At 40.0% G+C, this 22,756-nt stretch overlaps 1 protein-coding gene across 6 annotated transcripts in view; it reads left to right on the forward strand.

Moving 5' to 3' along the window:
* Window positions 1-21,647, forward strand: part of mid2 (midline 2) — a 163,719-nt gene extending 142,072 nt beyond the window's left edge. For all 6 annotated transcript variants that reach the window (XM_085430969.1, XM_085430977.1, XM_085430961.1 and 3 more), the window contains 2 exons: window positions 16,634-16,841; window positions 17,183-21,647. In XM_085430969.1, the coding sequence (XP_085287095.1) occupies window positions 16,634-16,841; window positions 17,183-17,606 (632 nt within the window). In that variant the 3' untranslated portion in view covers window positions 17,607-21,647. The remainder of the gene's footprint in view (window positions 1-16,633; window positions 16,842-17,182) is intronic.
* The last annotated feature ends 1,109 nt before the right edge of the window (window positions 21,648-22,756 follow it).

Below are 22,756 nucleotides of genomic sequence, written 5' to 3' on the forward strand. Positions count from 1 at the left end.
TACCACTGCAAATGTTACAGGGATTAAACCTGTAGTACTCTGAGCACCAGCACCTCTGTCGCCAGTCTGTCGCAGAACTGATATGGCATCCTCCCTTCTTCTATAAATGTACTCGTTTTGTTCTTACCGCGTACACAGCAGTTGTTTTTCCTGCTTGGAGAAATTTCCACTGTTTTTACAAGACTGTTTAATTGTCGTCCTTCAGATTCTTCGTTGTTTCTCTTTTGTTTCTTTTCTCCTGTTTTCTCCCTGAGGTAGAGATTGCTGCTGTCAAAGCTCGCCTCAGACTTGAACTATTTTCCATTGCTTTAACATGCTTCTTTTTCCCTGTAACAGTACAAGCTAGTAAAAAAAATGCAGTTTTTAAGGTTAGCTAAATGTGAGCAAATAAACTTCATAAAACCACTGATACTCTTTGGGGCATGTAAGGTTAGAGTCAACTTGAAGAGATAGAATAGTCTTAAAAATGCTTAACTCCTTTGGGACATGGGGGAAAAATATTGCCTTGCCAAACATTATGATGTGGTCACTGGTTAGAATTGCATGGGAACATAATTAAATTGTGACCACATTTTAACAATGCATGGCCACAACAGAATGTGTTGTTTACTGACCACACTGGATCAAGTCTATGCCACTAAATTAGGGCTGAACGATTATGGAAAATAATCTAATTGCGATTTTTTGCCCCAATATTGCGATTGCGATGCGATATGCGATTATTTTTTAAGGTCTTTGTCTTCTGTATTATTAAACAAAGACAAGCAATACATCATATAGTATGGCCAATACTATATTACATTAATTTTAAACTGTTCTTTCCTGGAAGACAGACCTCTGTTATGATGACATGAGGTGATGCATGAATTGATGACTGACATTTTTATTTAACTTCTTCAATCACAACAGTATATTTGAACATACACAATAGTTTATTTTTAGCTTACAAACATCTGAGCATAAAGTGCTGACAAGGAACCCTGGTGTAAACATTAAAATGAAAGTCAGTACAATGTGCAGATTGCAGAAATATACATAAACAAAATCTGTGGCTTTACCACACTCAGTTTTTCGACATCTGTGAACTACTAGACTGTCATTCAATTAAAAAATAATATTAAATAAATAAAACTAATAAATAAAAAATACACACATCTTACTGATCTCTGCAGTCAGTAACATTACACATAAAATGCAAACATAATAGCAATTGTATAAACACACACACAAACACGCCTTTAAAATTTAAAGGCGTGAAATTGGACGGTCTAGCCTTCTGATTAGCGTCACCGCTGTCTCGGTGGAGTTTAATAAACTCGGCCGTCTGCTTCTTGCTATCTAAAATATAACCAGACACTGGTGTAAATTCTCGACTGTCTCATACTTCTGTTTAATAAGTTTTCTGTTTGACGTTTAGTCAGCTGTGTGAAAACCAAGGAGGAACCCACCCGGGGGATTAATAAAGTTTTATTTTATCTAATCTAATAACTTTAATCTCAGCCAAACCGATTTACTCACGAACAAACAAAACACTGAAAAAAGCCCAACAATAACATTTTTAGGTTGTCTAAGTGACTTATATATTACGTTTAACCCGAGCAGCGAAAGTCCGCGGTGATCTGAAAATAATGTGCCGGGAGTTGTGCCGTTCTCGGCCGCATCAGTAACCCTCGAGCTCCCGGCTAGCTGTCGAGCTGGTGGGTAGCAGACGCCTCTGAAAACGTCGAAGCACTTTTGCAAATATGGGATATCTTGATAAACCGAGCAGATATTTGATGTTTACACAACTACTTTCTCGCCTGAAAATATGTTAAAAGTTTATTTTGTGACCCAGAAAGATTAGTATGAGTAATTTTAAAACTTAGTAGCGGCCGCCATTGCTGGAAACTGGAGTTTGGCTGGGCCGCGCTATGACTTCTGGGATATGGTAGGCCACGAAGGACACACCCGACCCATCCTTCAAATTCGGGGAAAAGGAGGACGCATTTGTCGGCTACATTCGGAGGAGTCTACGAATTTGGACAGCCTTCGGCGCGTCGCTGTGACGTAATCGGTCTACAAATGCGGCCTCAGGAGGATGCAGCCCATGAATTTGGACATGTCCAGAGTATAATCACAGCCTTTGCGGTTAGAAAATTGCACTTGATCATGTCGCGATATTATCGCAAATGCGATATATCGTTCAGCCCTACACTAAATAGACATTGTTAACATTTACTTGTCAGTACACTACACCAGGTCCAGTGACAAAACTAGTGACAAACACCACAGAGGTTATTTATTTGTATTTTAAAATAAACCACTATCCGTAGTTTGTAAGTAGCTGTTTCTGTGTGGTTCCTGCTGATTTTGAGTGATTATTGTGAGTGGTCTAAACATTTATTCCAGATAATAATTTTTAAAGAAGAAAGAAAGTGTACTTTATTGGTCCCCGTGGGGAAAATCCCTCTCTGCATTTAACCCATTCACTCAGTGAAGCAGTGGGCAGCCATTGGGCGCCCGGGGAGCAGTGTGTGGGGACGGTACCTTGCTCAGGGGTACCTCAGGGTAGCTGTTCAGGGGAATCGAACCCCCGACCTTACGATCATGGGGCCGCCACTCTACCTACTGAGCTATCCCTGCCCTGTACTGACAGTCTGTACTGTGTACTGACAGTCTTGTTTAGTTTTACACCTAGATCTGATTCAGTGTTCTCCAGCAGTCTGGATTTATTGATGGATTCTGTGACTATTTTTTCCTTTGCTGAAGTCTTACAGCACCAACCTCTCTGTAATGTGGGGCTTCTTGGTTGCACTGCAAGCTACAATGAATGTCAAATTTAAGTCCCCTCTAGAGGCTCCCATATCAAGTGATAAGGTAATATGTTAGTGCTGCTTGACAACAACCATGATGAATATTGCAGGGTATCATCATAATTTATCACTAGTTCAACTCAAAGATGAATCATTCTTAACATTCCTCTTTTAAAAACAGTAAAAGAGACGTCATGGCTGTATCTACAAAGTCACATCACCCACAGTCTATTTTGCAGGAATATTCATCAGGTTCAGCTGTGGCATATAATAAGTTAAAACCTCAGCGATATCGCTAATTTAGGATGTGCCCCAGGGGTGCTCAATAAAATTTTAAAATCAGTCTAAAATTGCAGCCGAAGTGCAGTGAAGCAAAAATGCAGCTGATATGCCAGCTCATTTCAGCCTATGCCGGGAGTGGTTTTTAGGATTAACTGTCATCAGGATACACTTGGAATATATAGGCATAGTTAAGGTTTGAACCTTTTTTACTTTATGTCACTGATTTAACATATTTTAGTATTAAGTATTCGTCTTAGCAGGCTTCTAGAAAGCACTATCACCCTCCTCACCAGCATATCCTTTTTTCCACTGTATGAGATACTGCCATCTGGAAATTTCCCAGTTTATTTCAGTTCAGTAAAGCTTTATTGACATGATATGGTCAGAGATTGTCTATTGACAGTTTACAGTAATCTTTTTATAATACATGAAATCTCTGTTTGTTTGTCAACTCTTCCTGCATGATCAGGAGTTGAGCAAGGCTCCCTGAAGGTTCTCATCTATATCAGAAACTACAACATCAAGCGTGTTGCCTAGCAACCACTTACCAACAGGCTAAAACAATCCACTTGTTGAGTTTTGAGTTTATGCACTTTCGACGACTTATAAAAGCATACAAGGATTTTTATTTCACAGCAGTGACATTGAGATATGATGTGATCTTGTTGCCTAGCAACCTACCAATAAACTAAAAAGACCCAAATATAATGTGCATACACAAATACCACCTCAGGAAATCATTTTTATTTTGCGACAACATCTAATTTTTTCATTATGCATCATGTTGCCTAGCAAACACCTACCAGTGAGCTAAAATCACAGTCTAAACTATACTGTACTACACATAGTGAATAATTTTAAAATACCTATATTTAAACAATAGTGTACTGACTACATAAAAAGTTGTGATATATGTAGTAAATACTGGTTTTATGGTTGACATTAAAGAGAATCATGCCTGGCTTTACTAATAAACTGAGGTCAAATGCATTATGTATATTATATAGATATATGTATACTCTTAACCGTATGAACAGAATAGTAAGTCACCATGAGCTCTCATGTAAGAAACAGTCAGACCCACCCACACATAAACGAAATCTCTGTCCACTGCCTATTACCATACATATTTGCCACTACAGCGTAGTGCAAGATAGCACACGACAAAGTATATCATATGCATTAGTATAATGCACTACATAGGCTAAAGCTGTAGTTTAGTGCAATATTGAATGATTTTCTCTCTCCCCCTCTACCCCCACGCTGTCATTCTTCCTCTCCTCTGGCAGCCTGTGCTATCAGGGGAAAGAAGCTTGTCCACCCACAGCCAACAGTGGTTGAGATTCTGAGTCGGTGATTGGCAACCAGCATTTCGTTCTGCTGTAATGGTTTAGACAAGCCATCAAAATAACAAAAAACATTAATATTTTTATCCATGATTGAGGTTTTGTGGTTTTCATTATGACACCTGTGTTTGTGTCAGCCTCTTCACATGTTTTTGTCCCTCATTCTCCCTCTCCTCTCCCACTTTATTTTTGGCAGAAGAATTGGTATTGAGATTACAGAGCCTCACTCATCTGTTCTGGTGAAGTCGAATAGTGATTTTGGATTAAAATGGGTCACAACAAAACCGATCACAGATATCTCACTTTGACAAGCTTATTAGAGTTTTTTCCTTCTGACTGCTGCTCTGTGGGCTCAAGTAGCAAGCTTTTTGAGCTCAGAACTTGCACTTGAAGTCTCTTTTTTGTCTGTGACTAGATTGGAAGGTTTAGCTGTCTCAGTATTTTAGGATGAGAGGATCTGGGGGCTTTTAACCTAAGCTCATCATATTTCAGGCAGAGGGTTGCAAGCAAAGAGCATTTTGACATGTAGCACTACCAGATACTATAAAGTCATGCATCACAATCCTGCCTTTTCAACAACATGACTCCTTAAATTGCTGCAGATCATATTTGGGATTGCAGCAACTCTCAAACCTCAAAACAAGGTGAATTCCCGAAGATATTAATAGTTTTAATAATTATAACAATTTAAATTTTATGAACTGAAACTAACAAATATGGTACACAGACTCAGAGAGCCTAACTAAATGTGAACAAGTTTCCTAATAAGCACAGATGTTGACTTAATCGCAAGCAAATAAACTGAATAAACTCGTCTTATTTGACCTCAGAGGACACAAATTGCAATTTAATGCAAAGCACTGAATGCATAAGGAAATGCTTAATATATTACACCAATTACCATCACAAATTCTAAAAGACATTTTATGGGAGCTGATCGTGTTAAAATAAAGTGAAGGAATTCGACATGGCCTTTGTTGTTTTTTTCCGTTTGTTAAGGTCTTTTTTTGTTATGCAACAGCTTGTTGTGGCCTCAAACTTTTCATGTTCCGCTTTTGTGTCCCTCTCTAACCCCTTTCTTGGCACGCTGGCCTCTGTTACCCCTGGCTATGGCATATGATCGCCTCGTCTGGAGTCTATTTTTCAATCTTTATGCCATCTGTCAAATAATCTCAGAGGTCATGCTTATCCTTTTTTTTTTTTTTTTTTTTAAAGATGATACACCTTTCAGTCTTAACACTGGGCAGCCCTACAGGTATTAGCACCAAATACTTTAAACATTTGTTTTAAAGTCTTCTTCGTATTAAAAGATATTCAAGAAGTTGGATTATTATGTTAAATTGTTTTTCGGGAATCTTGAAAATTTAGGATGTATTGTGGTGGAATCCAGGAATAATAAAGGAGCATTTCACCAGTTTTACTACACTACTATGGCATAAAAGTATGTAAAAATAAATAAATAGTATTTGCGTACTGTATAAATCATTTTGTGGCTCCGGTGGGAGATGTTTAAAAGCATATAAACTGCTTCATGTGATCTCATTAGGAGCTAAAAAAATTTTCATCTTTCATCTTACCAACAGCTCTCTGTAGTCCAGTCCACATTTCCGCCTGAAGCCAGCATCTTGAAGCTACTCAACAACATTTTACAATTAAAAAGGAGTAAAATAAGACACCTGCTCATTTTCTGCAACAGAGATTTCTATCTTTTCTTTTTTTTATATATATACTACCCATCTCAAGTGTTCAATCTTTAAATGTTTTCATCCTTTTGAAATTCAGGTTGGCTTGATTGAGACAACGTTTAAAATCATGTCCTAGAGCTTTCACTGGCTTTTGAGGTCAGTCTAATAAAAGCTAAACCTCGAGTGCCTGAAAGTGAACAGTGGCACTAACGCTGGAGCATATGGAAGTATCACTTTGCTGTGGGATGCTCGCAGCCAACATGTGAAGTAACTCACAGCTTTTTGAATAACATATGAATTAAGCATGATGCTAAGAGGGGCATGTGCATGTACAGTACTGCGCAGAAGTCTTGAGCCACTCCTCATGTCTCCATATTTTTCTTCTAGTTTCTTTCAACTTTTCAAAGGGGTCTTGAGCAAAAGTGCTCCAGGCTTTGTGAAATTTTTCAGTTTCTCATTTTCAGTTCAGTCATTCTGTCTTATCATTTTTAGATGAAAGTGGGAGATTTTTAGTTTGTTAACAGGTGAAGAAATACATTTTAAACTTTCGTTTAAATTGGCGGCATGGTGGCACGATGGTTAGCACTGTTGTTGCACAGAAATAAGGTCCTGTGTTCAATTCCACCATCAGGCCGGGGGCTTTTTGTGTGGAGTTTCTGTGTTCTCCCCGTGTTCGCGTGGGTCCTCCCTGGGTACTCCGGCTTCCTCCCACAGTCCGAAGACATGCTGTTAGTGGGGATAGGTTATTATAGTGGAGAAGGGTTATTTGAGCAGTCAAAATTGCCCATAGGTGTGAATGTGGGTGCGAATGGTTGTTTGTCTCTGTGTGTTGGCCCTGTGACAGACTGGCGACCTGTCCAGGGTGTACCCCGCCTCTCGCCCTATGAAAGCTGGGATAGGCTCCAGCGCCCCCTGCGACCCTGAAAAAGATAAGCGGAAGCGGATGTATGTAGTAGGTCGGGAGGAAATTATGGCAGGAAGTGTCTACAGCTATCTGTAAACCACGGTTGAGGATATGTCATGGCTTCATTCTGTATTTTAGTCAGTGGTGTTTGAGAACTTGTCAAAACTGATGTAATTATGAACACTGAAAAACACCGTCACATTTTGATCCACCATCCAATATCCATCCAATATCATCTAAAAATCATCTGAAAAAGTGATAACAGTTTGCCTAAGAGAGTTCAGACTTTGTTGAAGAATAAAGGTGGGCATACCAAATCTTGACTTTAAAGCTTGTTAGAATTGTACAAACTGATTTTGCCTTATATACTAAATTTAGATGTATGTTTGGACACGTTTCAATAAATCACCGCACCTATTTCTCATTTTCCGACATATAAGAAAAAATGAAGGGTTGCTTAAGACTTTTGCGCAGTGCTGTACAAGCAAGTGTGCTTGTGTGACCTTTTAGTATCACAACTGTGCATTTACCTCAGATTGAACTGTGACCAGGTTTCTACATGACTGTCTTCAAAAAATGGAGCCAGAAACCTACAGAGAGAGCGTGTGCAAGTGGATGAAACCTGACAGATTGAGAGTGAGAAAGGAAGAGTGTTGGGTGAATAAAAGACACCAAATAGCTCTTTGCAGGGATGAGTGTCTGCAGATGTGAGTGCCCTCAGACTACTGCTTTTACCCAATAATACAACCCAGGCCTCAGCAACGTAGAGAGATGGGTAAAAGTGCAATATGCCAGTCCAGTTACACTTTGTAATTCTTCAATGGGAAACACATTCACTTTAAACAAGCACAGAGTGGTGTTATTTAAGTACAGAAAAAGCACGTTTTCTTTTTATGACTCGTATTCTTCACAGATATTTGCTTTACTGTTCTTTAATATATCTTTTATTTATTATAGAAAAAATTATGATAGTAAAATATTATTTTAAATTGAAGCATTTAGTCATTTAAAAAACGTCTTTTTTGAAAACATTTGTGCTTAAGCAAAAAAATATTTTTATGCATTTTTAATATTTTTAATTATTTTTATGCATTTTTAATATTTTTAATATTTTTATGCATTTTTAAGCATTAAATTCAATTAAGTTTGCATTTCTGCTCGGTCACAATTTATTAAAGTTGTAGCTCACAAAACAACAAGAACCCATATTAATCCAGACTGCTTCTGTTAGGCGGTGCCCTGTTTGTGCATTTTTTTAATTGCCTGTCTGTCTCGGTAATGAATTCATGTCAACAAGAAGCAAAGCTGCACTCAGAGTATGAAGCAGTTTGGTTATTTAGGACAGAGAACAGATTTAAATTTAGAATGAGTGGCTTTTTTGCATGTTATGTAGATTGGTCTTACAGTTTATCATGCAGTGCCTCTCTCTATCTGTCTGTGTCTGACTGTTGTTCCCATAGACAGTTGGAACGAGACGTCTGATTATATAGAACTGTAAGCAAATAAAGGCCCTACCACTTTCTTGATCTACGACCTTATTATTTTGCAAAAATGTAGTTCCAGTTAGAGTGAAACAGAAAATAAAGCAGGATATGCTCTTGAGTGTGTCTTCCTGGGTTTTTAAGTCAGATCTGCTCTTTGTCAAGTCAGGTTTTCAAACACCAGTAAAACACCAGTACACCCACAACCAAGATCCTCTAGACTGCAAAACCAGACATGATGTCACGGTGGCTGTGTCCATCTTTTATATACAGTCTAAAATTATTCCACACTGCAGGCCACTCACTATAGTCCTATGGAGCAGGCTGTCCCACTCATAACTTCTGATTTTGAAGTGCCGGTGCAGCTTGATTTCAACTATAAGTTGGAATTTCCTCAGCTAAGGCCATGAACAGCTTCTTTTGAACATGACAGGTTTTTTTTTTAAATTTTTTGTGAATATTTCTAGCTATTACATTCTCATCTCCACTGATATGTTGTCAGTTTAGCTATGATAGTGTGTTTTTACAATGACCAGACGCATTCACATTCCAGCTTTCTGGCTTAACATTTGGAGCTGTCCCACAGCGTGAAGCCTCCACTGTAATTTTCTAGAACAAAAGAAACTGTCTGACGGAGGAGCACCAACAATATAAACCCAGGCTTAAATATGTCTTCATTTAGCAGCTCTATTGTTTTAACTAAAGACTAGCCTCTATTTTGAGTGAGCATATTGTTAATGTCTAAACAAAACCCAATCTGAATGAATACTTGCCTTCCTGTAGGCAGCAACTTTGCTGACAGTCAAACACTGGACTGTTGACTTAACAATGTTTGTCATTCTATTGGTAAACTATTCTGGGCAGTCATATTGTGTGTGTACAAAGCAGGGAGCCAGCAAACCCCAGAGAGTTTGTGGGTGTGTGTATGTGTGTGTTCCTCAGATCCTAGACACAATATTAGGTAAGCAGCTAAAATCCCAGCTGAAAATATCACATGTCAAGGTGCCCCAGGGATACACGTCCCTCCTCGTGTTAAAGGGCCTGCAATAATATTTACCCAGCATGCATCTCTGATGACAGGCCCCGAGCTACCACGCACTCCTTAAAGTAAACAGTCGGAAGTAGAGATGAGATGAAGAAACAGGAGGTAAATCGGAGCAGAGGTTGGAAAGCTATAGAGGAGGAGAAGAGGAAGCGTCCACATAGAATAGTGGCACATGGTGCATACTGGGATTTTAAAGCATTCCTGGTAGATAGTTGATCTTTTTTGCATGTCAGTGCTACTTCTAACTCCCCGTTTGTTCTGATCTGTCAAATAAATTAAAAACAATAGAGAGACAGTCTGTGCATGCACAAAAAGTAGCCCTGGAATATCTCCATGACTTTGATTTTAAATAGATTAACAGTAAAATTAAATAAAGCAGTTCAGTTCTTTTGATTTAGGTGGTGCCAATTTGCAACACTCGCCTCAGGGCAATTTATATCCTATAAAGACTCTATATTATTAAAAAGAAAGTCCCAACAATCAGACGCAGCACCAAATATTGAATTCCTCTCCAATTCCAACATTGTGTTTAACATACCTGTTATGTTTAGATCCGTATTCATTATGTATGCCCTTCTGGGAGGTATATGTCGAGTTCCACCTTCATTATGCAGCATGAGACAAAAAAAACCCAAAATGCTGTCATTAGTCATAAAGAACTGTTTCCAAGAACAAGACAAACAATAATCCTGCAACAACTCGTCTGGCCCCCACGGGGCCCTGAAGTAACACTGGCAGTGGGATTTACGATTCTGTTCTTTAATAATCTCAGAGAACAGAGTTTGCAAACCAAAACTCCAAATGTCTCCCAGTTTGTCTCTACCTGTCACTTTGACTTTTTTTTTTCTTTTTTGGAAAAGTTTTTGAAATTACTCTTTTTAGATGGGTGCCGTGTGTGCTTTCAATCAGGGGCATTCCAATTCAGAGGGTTTTAAAGCAACAGTGTTTAGGCTGCTTGTCAGGGGCAAATCAGTCTGAAAAGACATTTAAAAAGCAAAGTCTGACCTATTTAGCTGCCAGGCAACCTTTTAGAAGTCCCACAGCACCTTGAGTTGCTTGACAGTGAAAACAATAAATCACAGCTCCATAGGAAAACAAGCAATTGACACAGAATAGAACATCCCCCTAGCTGATCCAGTCTAGCATCAAACTCTGTAGTCCATCACTGTATGCACTGTCAAGAAATTTCATTATATGATGAAAAACAGCAAGAAAGTAGTTTTTTTGGACAGATGTTAGCTGATTCCTCGATGCAATAGAGCTTCATTGTTTTCCATAAATGTAAGAATGAGCCACAGTGCCGCCCTCTTGGGAATGTTCCTTTATTAAGAAGTAGTTAAGAACTTTTAAGAAGTACTGATTGATGGCGCATTTATTTGCTTTGGTCTTCCCACATAGTGTTGCATCATTTCATCTTTCTTGTTGATATCCAAATATTCCATAGAGCTGAAGACAGCCAGGTCACTTCACTGCGTTATAAATAGCTTTGTTTTTATGAGCTGTCAGCGCTAGCACATAGCGTTTCTCATTAGCTGAACGTGAGGCAGCTCAGTTTTATCATAAACCACAATAAAAGATCTTATTATTATCCTGTTATTGTTATCTTGAAGGTTACCAAGCCAATTAAACATCAGCTTTAACTTTCAAAGCCTATGGTGCCATCGTACGCTACATCGTCCTTCAGTGACATCCCATTCTTAATCTGTCAAGTTTAATATGATGTCCACTCCTAAACCTCATGCCCATCTTTTGCTGCTATGACAACTTCGACTCTTCTTGGAAGGGTTTCCATGAGGTTTAGGAGTGTGCAGCGGCTGCTCAGTCATGGAAACCCATTTCATGGAACTCACTAATTTGAAGGCTACATGAACTTTGGACCTTTGTAGCAACTGACTCTGCAGAAATTTGGCAAACTCTATGTAGTATGTGCCACTTTGTTATATTATCAATAACAGCTGACTGTGGAATATTTAATAGTGAGGAAATTTTATGATAAGACTTGGCAGCATGCTATCACAGTACCACTCTGGAATTCACTGAGACCCTGAGTGCGACCCATTCTTTCACGAATGTTTGTAGAAACAGTCTGCATGCCTGGCTGTTTTGATTTTGTACACCTGTGGCCATGCAAGTGATTGGAACACCGGAATTCAGTGATTTACTTTTTGCAGTATAGTATATGACCATGTTTTGTCATTTGTATTTTTGAGGCTGGCAGAGTTTTTTCTTATAGTTGCTCGCTGAAATTCATTAATTCAGCTGGTGAAAATGCCAGCAGGTGGAGGGGGGCGATTGGGGTTGTGTTAAAATGCCAGACTGCAAACTGAATGTGAACGCTGGAAGCTAGAACGATCAGCATCTCACCAAGGAAAGCTTCATAATAAAACCATGCTTTCAAGTGCCCTTTGATACATTTGCTATCTTTTTTCCTGCAGTGCAGCACATTTATGTGAATTGACACAACAAAAGAGGGAATACCGAGAGCGTGGCTTTGTTTTAGTGAATGATTACATTTCACACACACAAGCAAAAGCCCTGAGAAAGAATCTCGCTGGAAGAAGGGGGGGGGGAGGCAGTCTTTCACATGCTTTTACTCTAACGAACCATCACAGACGCTTCCTTTCCAAAAATGGCTTCTTAATCACAGTGAAATTCTTAGCAGACCCAGAAGCCTTACTGAATATTATTTTTCTAGCACTGGTCTCTGAAGACTTTGCCTAGTTCGTTAAAGGGTGAAACTGCAGAAGATCAAGGACTGCTGTTTGTCTTTGCTTTTTCACTACACAAAGACTTTTCCAGTTTTTGGAGAAGTTTTGTAGAAAGAGCCAAAAATTGCCCAGGAAGGACTGAAAAGAGAGGATGTGACACATAAACACTCTCGATGCCAAGAAGTCATGCTGAACACCTAATACCCATGCAGTGTTATTGGATGTCCCCGTCCGTGTTACATGGCTGCTGCATTTCTAATCTCACCAGTGTACCTCTGTATCTCAGACAGATGAAAGTAGTCAGCACAGCTGGATTCGACGCCACGTCACATATGAACGAGACAATTAGAAGAAAAACGGCACGCTGCCAGTTGGCAACTTCTAAACAAATGTAAAAACCTGTGGAAGGATACAAGGTTGCGTTATGCTGCTGCTGTGTTACGAGAGCTCGCTCGGTGTCCCTGATGCTGCTGTTTCTACTGGAGTAATTGTTTTAGTTATGTAGTAAAATGGATCTCCTTTATTATGGAGGCAACCCAATCTTTCCCTCAGCAAAAATGGAAGCCAGGAAAAAGAAGAAGTGTGGGTGAAATTGACTGAATTGAAATAAAGTCGATTACCCAGATGCTGCCCCACTGCAACTACTTCAGCAAAGACCCAGCAGAATGAAGTTGGAATGAAATTACTTTTTATAAATGCTCCCCCAACAGTTGTCTCTTTTATTTCTCTCCTCTCTTTTTTTCCTTGATACAATTTCATTTCTGTGTTTTACAAGGTTCCATTAAAGACTCGCAAGTACGTAACAATGCACAGCTCTGAGGCAGTCTAACGTAGAGCGATTATCTCTGCAGACACAGATATCGCTGAGTATTTCTGCAGAGGCTGAAGCACGCTAATCACAGTTACCGCTTGGATATTACATCTCTGAGATTTGCTGCTCCCCCATCTCGTCTTTATTGTTTTGGCTCTAGAATCTGACAGCAATATGCATATTTTTAGTCAAGAGTTTTATTTGTGTGGGGGCATGCCTGTGTGGTTTCTAAAGGTAGCTGATGTAAGAACTTTCTTTGAAGTAAACATTCACTTTCTTATTTTGAAACGGTCTTCTTCCTAATGTAGAACTCCACACATGACTTATTTACACCTTTAGGCCAGGAGTACAGCACTCCAGAAGAAATCAAATTTGGCATGTTCTCCAAGTGCTGCTAGCAAATACCAGCACACTCGCTGTGACTCTGGGTCTGTTCATTTCATGGCGGCTCTGCAACATGGAGAAGCTTCAGCGGCGCACTGAGTACTCAAATCTTTAACTTAAATAAAAGAAGAACTTTCACACAGTAGAACATTCCTCACTGCGTGTAGGTTTGTCCGACATTCAGCATTAAGTTAAAGTACTGATGTATGAATAGTAATGTAGAACGGCTTCATAAAATGAAAACGCTAAAGTACAAGTTGCTAAATTTCTATGTTCAGCACAGAAATGTATTGGGCTCATTTTCACCAGTGACAGACTTATGACTCATTCTGGGAGTAGACATGGCTTGCAGGTGCCTTAAAACAGGAAATGAAAACTTGGGCAGTGGTTACAAGTTGCAGGCGATTTTTTTTTTTTTTTTTTTTCAAATTTGTAACAGTTTAGTCTCTAAACCTTCCAGCTATTCGACATATTCATGGGTTATTTCAGTTGTACCGTCCATTTTGATAGTTTTATTTGCAGTGAGATCATGCCAAAAAACTCACAGTTTAGGTGCAAACTGATTATTTCAGGCTTTGTCCATTTACAAGAATCCCGCTGGCCCCGGTTCAAAACATTTCTTCTTGGCAATTTACTGAACGGCATGTCTGCTTCTTGGAGAGGCTCTAGTTGATGCCTTGTGTACGGGCCTGCTTGTCCTCTACCGTCACATGCGACTCCCCTTCCTGAACCTCGGGCCCAGCCTGGGCTCTCAGGAGTCATCCCCTGGAAAGGCATGACAGAGCCCCAGTGTTTGGAAATGGCTGCGCTGGCAGCGATAAGCAGTTCAAAGAAGAGAGCGCATTAATGTAATTGGCTGCCAGCAGCACATTGGCCTCGTCGTCTCATATCCACATGCGGTAACACACACTCACCACGCAGATTATTGGAGAGGGGAGTGTGTGAGAGTGGAGAGAGGATAGAGAGGATGAGAATGAAAGAATGGGGGGAAGAGAGATGAAGGCAAGGGCAGATAGAGAGAGGGGAGGCGGAGTCCGGGTCCTCATTGTGTCGCTCATTAAGCCATGGGAGGCTCAGGGAGGCTGAGAGATGAGATGAGAGGTGTCAGAGTTAAATGTCAGGTCTGGAAGGGATGTGGCTGACTTCCATGAAGCCTACGCACACACACATTGAGAGGTTGAGAGGGGATCCTCTGCTCAATCTTCAGTCTCATATTATCCCCTCAACTTCTCTTCTCCTTCTCGCTCCATAGCTCCTCTCTCTCTCTGCCACTCACCTAGTTTTGCCCTCCCAATTTTCCACCCATTACACCCAAATTACTGGTGCCATTGCAAACTGAATTGTTGCAGCCGGGTAGTAACATTTCCACTGAAAAGCCCCAACCGCTACCTATCGTGGTGGAAGTGAAGGCTATTTCCTTCAGCTAATTTCCAAGTCTGTGTGATTGGAGGCACAGAGGAAAATGCCGGGTGGCTTCCTCCACTGTTACGAAATGTTTTCACCAAAGGCTGTGAGAAGCTTTGAAGTTTAGACTCTCGCCCTTGTATCTCAAACATTCTCCTCTTGTGTCTCTCCCTGTGAGTTCTCTGCAAGCACTTCTCACCCCGCTTTCTATTTGTTTTCTGCTTTTGCTGCTCTGGGTTGAAATCTTCCTCTCGTTTTATTCTTATTTTTGGTTCTTTCTTCCTTTTATCTTGTGGCATCGCCGGCCTCTTTCACTTCACAAGCTTGAGTGGAAAAAAAACAATGGCAGACACACAATCAGAAACTAGCAGGTGAACATACAGAAGCATTAAAGAGCTGAAAGAGAGAATATTTTAGTAAGAGATGGTGGAGACCAAAAATGAGCTTGGGTGTGTTTTAACCTGAAGTCCGGACTAAAAACACTGTCAGTTAAGCTTTGTGAGGAGTGCAGGTGTAAGCAACATGTAAGTCAATTTTGGAGGCACAGTTCTGGTTCGTCTCCTAGTTTATTTCTCAGTGGGACCTAAAACACGGAGGAACTAAAAAATAAAATAGTCAGCCATGATCACTTGATCATGATTGGATCCCTCACCTTGCAATATTTTCATATATTTCCAGTACACTGTGTACCTGAACCATTTTCAAACGTTGCAACATTCACCAGACTTGCACACTTTAACCACATATTACCAGCTCCATACAGCTAATCAGCTTAAGCAGCATGAGCATATAACTAACCATTACTCAATCATTACTTAATGGGCTGTATGAAGCCATTTCTCTGCAGTTATTTGCCTTCTTTATTTTCACACAGGATGTTTGCACCAACACTGAACATGTTCTTGATGAAAACAAAAACTGTTACACACAGATACACTGTGTATTTCGCCAAAAATCTTGGCTTCCACACCAGTAGCATGCCTGCAGTTGAGAACAGCAAAGATGAAGCAATCTCTTCATTCTCTGCCTTGGCTGTCACCTAATCCTCCTGATGTGTCTCTCATATAATAATCCCCCTCCTGTTTTGGTTCTGTTTATATCCACGCGCAGAGCTAATGCACTAAACAAACACACGTTCTAGTATGCCGTATCAATCGATAAGTTTGAGGTCAACATTGGTGGAATTATTACAAATCAAAAATACATTTCCCATAACACCCACAGCTCTACAACCAATAAATATATTCATTCATGAGAATAAAGTAAACAAAGCAATTTAAGTCAAACAACACCTGGACACTATTTTGAAAGCTGTAGTATAAAATGAGCATGTTATACCTAAAAATGTGCACAGTGAGCTTCTGTATTTGGGTTTTCATTACAGGAATAACTAATGCTGTATAATAATGTCACACTATTAAGCATTAATAAGGTATTTATAAGGTATTAGCAAGTGCTTAATTCTTAATTTATATAAGATTACTCCTCCTTTGTGTATCATTTATAAATACAGATATGTTTATCCATCTGTTACTGTTACACCATGTACAGCTGTCACTGCTAGTAATAATCATAGTCATAAATATAACCGTGATATATCTGTATTAAAAATGACATTAGAAATGAGCACTTAACCTACCCAGTTATAATATTTCAGCATTATCGAGGTAATAATTAAACATCTCAGGTCACATCTTTGTTTGTGTGCCATTCATGAAGATTTGGAATTTAATGATGACGGCATTTTTATTATTACATACAGTAACAGCACGTAATTATATCTCCTCCCAGGTCAACCTTTCAAGTTGGACCCAAAAACAGCCCACAAGAAGTTACGTCTGTCCAACGACTGCCTGACCATGGAGAAGGACGAGAGCTCGCTGAAGAAGAGCCACACCCCGGAGCGCTTCAGCGGAACAGGCTCCTATGGAGCTGCTGGTAATGTCTTTATTGACAGCGGGTGTCACTACTGGGAGGTGCTACTCGGAGCATCCACATGGTAAGAATTGCACGTACGCACAAGTGCATTATACAAGCCTGCAAGGAGGCTTGATAAACTGAAATATCTTTCTTTTGGGAGTTTAAATCTAGGCTGTTACGCAACCTCCCCCACACACGCACAACAGACACACACCACACACAGTGTATACTCTTATCCTAATTATATTCTTTTCACTAATTGGCTGTGAAGTAGACCTTTTTCATGCACAAAAAACCCAAAGGGGCTACGTGTATCTTGTGTGTCCTCAGCATGAGGTAGCCTGACTGTGTAAGTAAAGTCATTAAGGAGGACACTTGCTTCAGATCAGTAATGTGTTCCAAAATGTGCTTTCCCTGCAGGTATGCCATCGGCGTGGCTTACAAATCAGCCCCAAAAAACGAATGGAGCGGCAAAAACTCATCCTCGTGGGTGTTCTCACGTTGCAACAGCAACTTTATGGTGCGGCACGATGGTAAGGAGATGCTGGTGGAGGCGAGTCTGCAGCTGAGGCGGCTGGGTGTCCTGCTGGACTACGACAACAATTCGCTGTCCTTTTACGATGCCATGAATTCCCAGCATATCCACACCTTTGAAATCTCCTTCCTCCTACCTGTTGTACCCACTTTCATGATCTGGAACAAGTCAGTCATGATTCTCTCAGGGCTACCTGTCCCCGATTTTGTCGATGGTGTGGCCTCGGATCTTCAAGAGCACCAACAGCAGCAAATGGGGATGTGCCGGCAAGACTCGCCATACTTGACCGGGATGAAGGCCTGCCACTGAGTGGTCGTGTGACTGTAAATGCGATTAAAACACTGACACGGTGGCTCATGTTAGCTAGTTACTTTCATATGGGTTTAAAAAGTTGCAAATATGCACAGCAGTCTGGAAAAATGTCAGTCCGGTTAGTTTGTAGCCATCCAATATTTTGCAAATCCATCATCAACGAATGGGAATGAGGTCTTTTGACTGCAGCCATCAGCATACGTAAAGTCCATCCGATGCCCTGCAGTCACTGACAGAGAAAGCTTTGGTGTCCTGTATTTTCAGGACCGTTTAAGGTCTTCCTTTTTTCATCTGTGTTTCACCCCAGGCAGAAGACCAAAGTGAGAATCTTCATGTCAGCCATTTAAAGTTTGAAGGTGCAGCACATGAACAGTGAAACTACTTAACCTGTGGTAGATTATGAGAAAGACAGAAAAGGAAAAATATACAGAGAAAAATGAATAGAAAACCGATTGATGCTTTGACCACAGCAATGCAAAGTGCCATCCACCGATCCATAATAGTTATCAAACAGGTGGATGGAAAGGCCATAGCAGATGCTTAGAATCACAATTTTTAGCTGTATCGAACCAGTAAGTGAGCCTCCTCATTCCCTGAGTATCAGGGGCACTGTTGTTCCCAAAAAAGCCGATCTTTTAATGTCTTGATTATAAATTACCCTTCTCTCTAAGGGGACAAGTAAACACAAACCTACCAGCAAATTACCCCACACATCATTTCAGAGCGTCTGGATCCCCCCCAGCGTTAGGGTCAAGCAGTCAGGATTTGTTTAGTTTATCGTCTGTCTTAGTAGTGTGAAAATTGATGCCACTTTCATGTCTGTTATTGCAGCGCAAGCAGCCGAGCTGGCCTTGTAGCATAAATTGTGGAAGCTCCAACTTTCAAGCTGCAGAACGTAACCTTCTGATCATAAGTGTCTAAAGTGTTTAAATTTGTCTTTTATTACAGATTTAACAAAAGTGTAACGTGTGAATGGGTAAGCTTTTGAAATGCTGCCAGCCTGGACTTTTTCTGTCCCCCAAAAAAGGAGCTTTTTTCCTTTGGGGAAGTTTGATTCCTACAAGGTTTACACTAGTACATACATTCTCTGGGAAACGTACAATACCAAGCTTTTATTCAGTCATTTTTTTGATTTTGATTTCTACATTAATAAAAACAAATAAAAAGCAAAATTTTGAACAGATCTTTGCTGATCATATTTTAGCAAATATATCAAAGTATCTTACAGTTTCTCCAAATGTGTATGCAGACATCCAATTATAGACATTACAATCTCTAGCTTGGTAGAGTTTTGTATTTACTGCACAAAATGGAAAAATAATGCACACCAGTAACTGCAAATTCACTGTAAGAAGATTTGAGACTAGGAAAAAAACTACAAATTAAGACAGCGAGTTCAGTAGTATTTTTTTTCTTGGTTGTAAAAGTAACACAGAGCTTAACTGCATATTTTGAGTATAATGATGTATGCTTAAACACATGCCACGTTAGCATCATCTGCACTCCCAAAATGTGACACATTTACAGTGTGATCATACCGATGAAACAAAAACACTAAAACCTCCCGCATCAGTCCAGACACGAGAGTGGTATTCTTTTTCCCACACAGAGACTCTTGATTCTTAAAATGTCCCATTTTTTTTCAGTTTGTCTACTACAGCAGGCTGTACTGCAAGTATTTCCTTGCCGCTGTTCATGTGTTGTGTCCTTAATAGCTATGTGTGGTCACTGCTATAGTCCTTTCCTCGATCTTCCTCTTGGATTTGACCCGTCAGTCTTGTTTTGTATTGACAGGTCACAGCTTCCTTATTTCAGGAAGCGTTAGCGTCGCTCCCGGATTCTTTATTAACAAGATCCCAGGGGCCAGATTTGAATCGTGTGACTACTCGACTTGTATAATAAGAGGTTTATTGATAACTAGAGGGAAAAAAAAGTGTTATTTATGGAAAAAAAAAAGTTTACTTTTATTATTAATCGCAACATATTCATGATGCACTTTTTAATTAACACTAACTCCCCTCTGTGAGTATTGAAAAAGATGGATGTGTGGCAGGGTTGTAATGGGGAGGGTAAGAGACAATAAGCACTGCTGCTGGTTGTGTTAACTCATCCTATTTTTCTGCTCATATTTTCAAAGTAATTTATGGTGGTTAGCGTGTAAAACATACTGCAGTAAAACCTCTTTTGGTCACTCGGAGAACTTTGCAATAAAGAAAGAAGTCACAGCTTTTGTTTACTGTGCTTTAAACACAACCAGCGACTTGTCCTCCCCATTGCATTTTTTCAATAGCATACAGTGAAACTACGTTTAGAAAAGGGATATGATTATGATGGTGTTTGTGGGATTTTTATTGTGATTATAATGAATAACTAATAGCTGTTTGTTGTTGACTTTTCACGGAAGGAGGTGGTTAACACTTAAACCTGCTGTCTGTCGCAATGTCATGGCATGATTGTGTTTTCCTCTGTAATTTGTTACCACACACACACACACCAACACACTCCACGTTCAGTTTAGGTTGGTCTTGTCGTGATAAATGCATGATACATTATAGGATCTCACAGTTCACCGGGTAATTTAAGTAACTCTTTCAAGCTCACCAATTAGGTTTTTTCCCTTTGGGTAGAGGCTCACCTGAACATTTTACAAGCAGACCTGACCTCGAAAATCTTTCTGTTCTTGATCACTATTGAAATAGCAGCTGAAGTTGGAAAAAATAGTTTTGCTTTCAGGTTCGGATTTAAAGGCCTAGCGTGGGTGACAGTTTCTCTCTGGTTTGATATTTAAGGAAGCAGGGCTGATTCAGACAATCAAATATGTATCATAGTTTTTGCCGATTTAAGAGGCCACGTAGCCAGAAAGTTGAGAGAAGCTGTGACAAAGTGACACTGGAGGTTGTGCTTAAAAAAAGATGCAGACTTTTACCCGATTTGACACGAGAAACCTTACGCCTCATTGCCAATTTCACTCCTTTTACTCATCACGGGGTATATAACTGTTGACTGTCTTGTAACATTTCTACTCTGACAGGCTATGATCTCCTTGACTTGAAAAAGCAGGCATACCCTGCAAACACACTGTTTTAAATCATTTGCTTGTGACCTTAAAGTTCCTTGATGAGTCAGTTCGGAACGGCAGTGAAAATCGGATCTGCATTATTCACCAAGGGAAACTGAACGGTGCATCAGTTATGAATATTTACTCGAGGTGTTGATTGATAGAGATGTTCCACATGTCAAAGATAACACAGCACACGAACAAAGCAGGGAGCTTACCGAACGTTACCTGACTTCCAGATATCCATTCATCTTGCTGAATAATGTCGGTCGCAGCAGCCGAACAGTGTTGATTTGTGATCTGGACCGACAAGCTCAAGTCATCTGTGCAAGTGTGCTCGGCTTGGTCACTGCATGAATATTCGACCTTGCCGCAGGTTCATGCTGTAACTCTGTCCTTATCTTCGAGATAGGGTTTCCTGTCGAGTCAAACATATTCTCAATTTTTATTTTTATTTTTTACAATGGGGGGAAAAAAAACTTCGAAAGCATACAGAAAATGTTCATTGCCATGCATATCAGATCATCTGCAGTGCTCTTTTTTTGTGTCACAAGTCAATACAGTAAAATATATACGGTGAATGATTTTCAATAGCTACCCACTCCTTGTAGTGCAGTGTAATACCCTAGAGACAATGCAATAGATTCTCCTTTCTGCTTTTCTGTTTGTGTAACTTGGAAAATGGTTTTTGGTTTTGGTTTTTTACAACTCAAAAGAAAGGCACTCCTCTCCTTTTGACATTTGGACCTTAATTTTAAAAAAAAGAGAGAGAAGAAAACTGAAACAGCACAAAAAGAGCAGTTTTGCCTTCCTGCAATGCTTCCTGTTTCCATAGATATAACAGATATACTTTTAGTCAGAGAGGAATGTAAATCATAGGGGGAAATATATATTATATAAAGTTGTATATTATACAAAATATATATGAACCAATGTTATTTATGTGAATTTAAGTCCAATTAAAAGTCTGATCCCAAAAACTGTTGGAGTCAAGAGTTTCTTTTTAGGTTTGCTACTCAAAAATGATGCAACTGCTAAATATAATTTCAAGTATTTACAGAAAAAACTGAGATCCAAGAGAGGAGTGAAGAAAAAAATTCCAGGGTTGGATAGGGCGATGCTCCTGTCCTAAAGTCTCAAACTGTTCTTTAATCGTGTTGATGTTTTAACCAGGTTTACGACACTGGAAAGATTCATAATAAATCTCCCTTTAAGCAGCTTGTGAAACACAAACTGTTTGCCTCTCACAGGTCTTACAAACATGTACGGGAATTTAAACTACAACCCACAGCTTTCAAAGAGGCTGAGCCCTGGAACGGTACATGGGGCAGTAAGGTTGCCAGGCTGGCAGGTCATCCAGAGCTCAGGGTGGGGTTTGTAGGGCTATACCCTCTTAGCCCTCATCTGCCATCACTGGCACGAGTTACTCACTACAACTAGTACTGTAGTGCATTGGCCCCAGCACTGCCTGCGAGCATGGCACAAACACTGACCCTGAAAGGATGAACAGCCCGCTCATGTAATTTGCATTTAATTTGCTTTGAGGCAGCAGGAATGCTCTAACAGTGTAATAAGGGAACCAGGGGAATTTCAGCTGGCTGAACGATTCAAAATGTATGCTAACATATAAGATGACAGCTGTGGGCCTGTGTGGAGTTTGCATGTTCTCCCCATGTCTGCGTGCGTTCTCTCCAGGTACTCTTGCTTCTTCCCACATCCAAAGACATGCCATTAGTGGGGTTAAGTTAAATTGTGATTATAAATTGGCCCTAGGTGTAAATGTGGGTGTGAATGGTTGACAACCTGTCAAGGGTGTACCCAACCTTTTGCCCTATGACACCTGGGATAACCCCTGCAACCCTGAATTGGAAAAGAACAAGAGATTGGATGGATTGCCTTAAAATGCATCACACGAGCAGATACACCAGTGAGTTCATACCCATCTTTACGTTCTGGCTTCATTATAGTGTCATCTACTCACCAGGAAACTTGTAACTGTAGCCTGCACGCTTTGAGGCATGTGGACAAAATCTGCCCTTCGACTGATATACATATAAATACCAGTCAAAGTACACTCAAATGCTTTTGC

Source organism: Copadichromis virginalis, linkage group LG2 (assembly GCF_057382275.1).
Source record: "Copadichromis virginalis isolate Kocher_CV1m ecotype Utaka linkage group LG2, C_Virginalis_male_GT1.1, whole genome shotgun sequence".
NCBI classification, from domain to species: domain Eukaryota; kingdom Metazoa; phylum Chordata; class Actinopteri; order Cichliformes; family Cichlidae; genus Copadichromis; species Copadichromis virginalis.